We start from the raw sequence: 6,546 nt of genomic DNA on the forward strand, positions 1-6,546 counted from the left end.
TACTCATACTCAATATTACTAATAGCCCAAAGATATGAACATATAATTCACAGAAAAAAAAGCACATTGTGATCATATTTGTAGGTCACAAAAGAAAGGTAAGTAAAATATGAATTTAAATAACAAATATCATTTTAATCCATGAATGGATAAAATATTATCAAAAAAGATAATACTCAGTAATTATGAAGGTGTGATATAGGGCAAGATTATAAATTGATATATACTTTCTGGAAAATTATTCTTATATGATATAATTCCAGGCTTGAACAGAGAGATATGGTGCTACTTATGGAGCATAATATTTAACTTATCAGAACACATACATACACACACATTAAACGCTTCTGCTAAAGTTATAAAGTCAATAACTTACTTAGATTCTAACAGCTGAAGTATGTCTGGAATATTAAGAAGTCCTTCAGATGCAAAAAATACATATGGAATATGAATGTCCAGAAGAAAACCACCAAATCTGTCTAGCAAGGTGCTTCCTAAATAAAAGAAAATTATATTTTTCTATTATTCTAATTCTCCAGCTCTTTCTTTTTTTTAAACATTAGAATAATACATGTATGTTCAAGCAGTAGTATAAAAATAATATTTAGTGTAAAAAATCAGACACAGAAGAAAGATCTGAAGAAGAAAATGAAAACCACATTATCCTACCTAGAATAAAAGTTAATAGAGTTTATTAGAACTGTTATACACCCAAAACAGAGTTTTGTATATATTTCCAGACTTCTATTTACTTGCTTATACTCACACATGTACACTCACTTAAAAAAAGAAAAAGGAAAAACAGGGTCATTCTCTACCTGAAATGTTGAAACCTGCTTTATTTATATAAGTGTATAGTGAACATTTGCTAAATATATGCTGCTTTACATCAAAATTTAAAATTACATACAGTAACCCACAGGAAAAAACATTTTACAGATCAATAGAAAAAAATAAATACCTCAATAGATAAATGGGCAAAGGATATAACACATAATTTGTAAAAAAGGTCAAATAAAAGATCATTTCCAAAGAAACGATTTGGTGACTGTAGTTTTAGAATTGATTTGGAATGCTCAGAATCTATTTAGACCTCCTGTCGGGGCCCCTTAGTGGATGCCACTTATCAGGGCCCGGGACTGGTTGGTCTCCAGCCCAGGCTTATCTAGGTTCCAGACACTCTGTGCTGTTATCTCGCTCAGGAACAATTGCTCTTAGGTGCCTGAGGGCTATTTACTTTAGCAGAAGGGAAAGGGAGAGAGAGAGTCTTTGAGGGTGAAGCACTCTTAGAAGAATAAGTCTTAGCAGTCTTTAGAAAAGCTTAGTAACCTTCAGCACAGAGACCTCCCAACTGCCTTTCCTCTAGCCTCTTAAAGACACAATCCAGTGGCTCTTAACACCAGTGCCAATTCACTAACACTCATCTTGGGAGCTCTCTCACGCTTATGAGGAGAGCTAAATCTCTCCCCATACCCTTTTCATCAAGGTGTTCCAATATTGAGCTGTACAGGTGTTATTTATAACTCTCACTCCTCCTAGCCATAGGCTATCCAGGCTGCTATACTTCCCACTTATATTTGAGGTGGACAGAAAATAATTTATAGCAACTATTGAGAGTCATGCTGGGATAAAAAATGTATGAGATTTATCAATCTGGGAATTCACAGTCTTAGTCATGTGAACTGTTACAAATAAATCAAGTGATATATGAAGTGATTTTAGGCTTTTTCTATTTATATGCAATTTTTCTGCATACCAATTTTTTTTTTTTTGCAGTTTTTGGCCGGGGCTGGGTTCTACCTCCAGCATATGGGGCTGGCACCTCCAGCATATGGGGCTGGCACCCTACTCCTTTGAGCCATAGGCGCTATCCATGCATACCAATTTTTTTCATGTTAAGGTTTTCTGAACCAGTCAACATACTGTTACACATATTTCCCTAAAAATTAAAGTATGCATTTATAGTGCATAAAAGCAGATTAAAGTCATGAATATACTTGTAATAAAATTGTGCTACTATAAGTAAAATTTAGAAGTTAAAGGAATGAAGACATACAATTAGCAAAACTTACTCTATAAATGAGGAATGTGAGGTAAGAGGTTACACAGATAATAGTGGGGTTAGAGGTTGAGCTCAAGTCTCCTAATGAACACCAGAGCTTATTTTCTTTCCATAGATTGTAAACAGAAAATTTTCATTCTAATGAAAAAAAAAAAGATTTTGGTTTATCCTTACTTTGTAAAACTGTATCTGGAAGAATCACTTTAAAGGCTATGTAAGGAATATTCAAATTTTCACAGTGTTTAGTCCAACAAGAGTTTTCCACATAATTGTATTCCACCACAAATGAGAAATCATTCCAGGGGAAATCTGCTCCAATATATTGATTATGCACAACTACACAGGAACTTGTACTGAAGACAAAAGAAAGCCAAGAAAATGGAATTATTCTTGTGTTGTTATTTACTGGAAATGCTAAAAGATGACTATGTTTGGCTGTTCTATTCTGTAATCTATGCCTACTCATTGTGGAAAGGCACTGGTGCATTTTCTGCTGATCTTGCTCTTCAGTTATGTTAATTTCTATATATCTTTCTTTTCAATAACTATATTGTTTTATACTAGGATATAAAAAAACTGTAGATTATTTCATATCCTAAAATGAGAGAAACTCTGATTTTATTATTTGAGTAATAATAAAGTTGAGTTCTGTTAATAATAAAGTTGAGTTCTGTTCTATCAATAACAGAAATTAGCATGAGAAATCAACCTCATTTTCTTACAAATGTAAGGTCTAAATCTTTGAGAATCTATATAGTAGAATATTACCTGACAACTTTGAAATGGGCTTACATAAATGATTTAATAACAAAAAGATGGATATAAATATTGTTAAGTTTAGTTTTACTCTCTTGAAATTTCATATAACATATCACCTACTATAATTAAAACTCTCTACCACTGCTTTTTATTTAGAGCAATCTAGAAGTTAAAAAGTACTTATATCCGTTTATTTTTTTACTTCTATTTGATTTATATCTTTTTTATTATTTGGACTCCAATATTAAAAATAAATAATTTCTAATTTATGTAAAATAAGACAAAATAAAGACTTTTTAAAGACAAATCAATATTAGATTATTATTAGAAGGCCTTCACTGAAAAAATTTCTACAAGTTGTACTTCAGGAAGAACAACCCAGAAGAAAGGGGATATAAAAACCAACTCTGAGCAAAAAAACTGGTTAAGATAAGGGTAAATCTAAATAGGTGCTCCTGTACTAACCACAACAATAATGATAATTTGGTGATATCAAAATGAGATTGGACTAAATTTCTGCACGCTAATAAGATACATGTATAATACATAAAGCAATGACATGAGTTAAAGTGTTCTATGTAAAGCATTTTTCAGGAAGAGGATAGCGATATTAATATCAGGTTTTGTTTAACTTTTTAAGTTAAATTCTAAGAGAATTTTCTTTTTTCTGTGGAACTGGTATGTTTGCGCTCCACAGAGGAACAAATAAATTTTTACCCTTTCAGAACACTTTCAGATTTCTGAAAATCTTTTCTTTCATTTTGATGAAGGACAGTCAATGTTAAACCTATTGGAAAAAAGAGTAATACAAAAAAAGATTTTTTCTATGTTATCCAGTTTGATGAAAACATTTCAAATTGTATATAAAACCAGCACATTGTACTCCATGATTACATTAATGTACACAGCTATGATTTAATAAAAAAAAAGATTTTTTAAGTTTTGTTTGGATATCTATTTTTGGTGTGTCATATATTTAATTATCATAAAAATAAATTAAAAATCTGTGAATAAGGAAATTTCTCTAAGTACAATTTGTTGAATTATTTTTCTTTTTTTTTTTTTTTTTTTTGAGACAGAGCCTCAAGCTGTCCCCCTGGACAGAGTGCCGTGGCATCACGCTCACAGCAACCTCCAACTCCTGGGCTCAAGCGAGTCTCCTGCCTCCGCCTCCCAAGTAGCTGGGACCACAGGCGCCCACCACAACGCCCGGCTATTTTTTGGTTGCAGCAATCATTGTTGTTTGGCGGGTCCGGGCTGGAGATTCGAACCCGCCACCTTAGGTGTACGTGGCTGGCGCCTTAGCCGGTTGAGCTATAGGCGCTGAGCCTGAATTATTTTTCTAAGTCTAATATATCATAAAGTTTGAACCATGGGCATTATTTCTTGCGTGTGTGTATACAGAGAGCATGGAACATATAAATGTATTATGCAAAATAATAAAATGGAACAAAAACTTAATTAGTCAAATTAAACACTCACCAATCCTGTGCAATTAATTTCATTTTACTAAAAATTATGATTGATTTTATCTTTTTTCTCTAGCCAACAATTTAAGTATATAACTAAATAGCAAAAGACTGTATTTCAATGTGATACGAATGCTTTCTACCCCCCCTTCTACTGGCTATAGAAGAAGATTCATCGAGCACCATTTGTGCCCAATAAAGTAGGTTTTACACCTGCTTCTTAATTATAATTTAAATTTCTTATTTTACTAATGTTTGAACAAAATAAAATAAACTTCAAAAAATCTTGTATCCATACACAGAGTTTATTTTTGTAGATATAATTCAAGAACAGTCTGATGCAAATAAATTCTACACTACTAGTGTGCTTTTGTCAACCATAAAGTTCATAAAGGTATGATGTTAGAATGACAGAGTAACAGTTAATAACTTCACATAACTTTACAAGGAGTGAGTACTATTTCTCTTTTATAATTCATAAAGCGATTCATATTGTTTAAAACCAAATCTGCTTAAATAATTTGTACTAGCTATCCTGATCCCAAAGCAGATTAATAACTAGCGAGTAATTACTACTAGACACATGATAACAACATTAAAAAAAGTACCTTTTAAGAGTCTAAGGCCTTACTTGAAAGAGCTTTCCATTTCCTTATTACTATAATTTTTTAGTTAACATCACTACCTGCATGGATGAGCAGATACTATATATTCGTAGATATTTCAGTTCAATATTTTTCACTAGTCTCAGTATGTAATAGGTAGCTAGGGAGACATTCATTGGCTCCTTTATTTATTTGATAAACTTTTACTGAGTGCCTTCTATGTTGCAGGCATTTTCTTGGGTGATGGTAATACAAATTAGGGTATGATCTTTATCCTCCAGAACCTGACATTTTAACGGGGAAAACAGATGAGAGAATCAGTTATTATAATCTAGGTGGTAAGTGGTGCCTTCCACTTCCAGTATGTACATGATTCCCTGAGAGCACAGAGAAAAAGCATTTAAATCAAGACTTCCTGAACAAATGTCTTAACTAATTTTTAAAGTATGTGTAGGAGTTAGCTTCCTAAAGAAGGGGGAAGAACATTCTCAGAGCAGGAACAGGAGGCATGAAGGCATTTATCATGAAACAACATAATAAAAAATTCTTGGAGATGGAGATGGCAAAAGATGCACTTTGTAGAAGGAAATACTAACCAAAGAGTGGCATAGGTTGAGGGTGGTATTTTATCTTATTTTTAAGACTAGAGGGCTTAAGCGTTAAAGAAAAAAGTCATTAGAAAGCTTGGGCTGGGAAATAACTGATGGAAGAAAGTGCTTGAGACTGCAGGAAGAGATGGCATCCAAACCACAACTTAAAGATTGGTCATCAAAGGGAGGACGCTCACGTCTTCTATAGATTAGAAAGAAATGAAGGTAAGTTTGTAGATGGGAGGGAAGGAAACTGAGGAGGAATTTTACCTGATTAATGAAAGTTAGAAAGGAAGCATAACCCTTCCAAAAATGAGGGGATGGGTAGCATGGGAGGGGTTTGTGGTATAGCCATTAGGAAAACAGGAATGGGACTAAGGATAAACAGAAAGATTGTTAAGAGGCATTAAGAGCCTGGGTAATTTCAGAGGACAAGAGTTTGTAGTTTGTCATCTATATACATGACAGTGTAATTTTTTCCAGCTGTGTTCAGTATCCTAGGTAGGAATAGAGAGGTTAAATGTATTGACTAATTCAGGGATGAGGTTTAAATGCAAAGTACAGTAGAAAGATAGGACTGATGAAAGTGATGGGTCAAATCACCAAGTCTGGAAACAAAATATAATGAAACAAAAAAGGAATTGGCAGATTGTAGATCTTGAAGATGTTGAAGATCATGAAAGAGCTAAAGTTAGCTATAGACAAAAAGCAATGTACCAGAGTTTAAAGTTCGCAGGTAGGAAAGTTTTGTATTATCACAAGGTCTATGGCATAACCAAAGAGTGAATTAAGATGAGTATAATTTTTGTTGTAGAGGTTGATGAAACTATAATTCCAGGGTGTTGAATGAATCATCCACATTAGAGCCATTAGAGACACCCAGAGAATATCAAGACTCAAGTGCACAACTGTCCATAGATGACAGAAGTGACCAGGCAGTTAGCAGATGATGGCAATGGGGAGTGGTAGAGAATGGTATGGCAATATGGCACAGCCTCAAAGGATGGTGGAATATGGCTTGGCAGCTGTGGCTCAAGCGGCTAAGGCTCCAGCCACATACA

General features: G+C 33.6%; 1 protein-coding gene across 1 annotated transcript in view; it reads right to left on the bottom strand.

The window, feature by feature from the left end:
• Nucleotides 1–6,546, bottom strand: part of CUNH9orf84 (chromosome unknown C9orf84 homolog) — an 87,670-nt gene that overhangs the window by 20,312 nt on the left and 60,812 nt on the right. Inside the window, 4 exon segments of the mRNA XM_003785386.2 lie at nt 377–494; nt 2,237–2,415; nt 3,539–3,608; nt 6,203–6,249. Of these exon segments, the coding sequence (XP_003785434.1) occupies nt 377–494; nt 2,237–2,415; nt 3,539–3,608; nt 6,203–6,249 (414 nt within the window).

Source organism: Otolemur garnettii, unplaced genomic scaffold (assembly GCF_000181295.1).
Source record: "Otolemur garnettii isolate 467f Iridium unplaced genomic scaffold, OtoGar3 scaffold00014, whole genome shotgun sequence".
Taxonomy (NCBI): domain Eukaryota; kingdom Metazoa; phylum Chordata; class Mammalia; order Primates; family Galagidae; genus Otolemur; species Otolemur garnettii.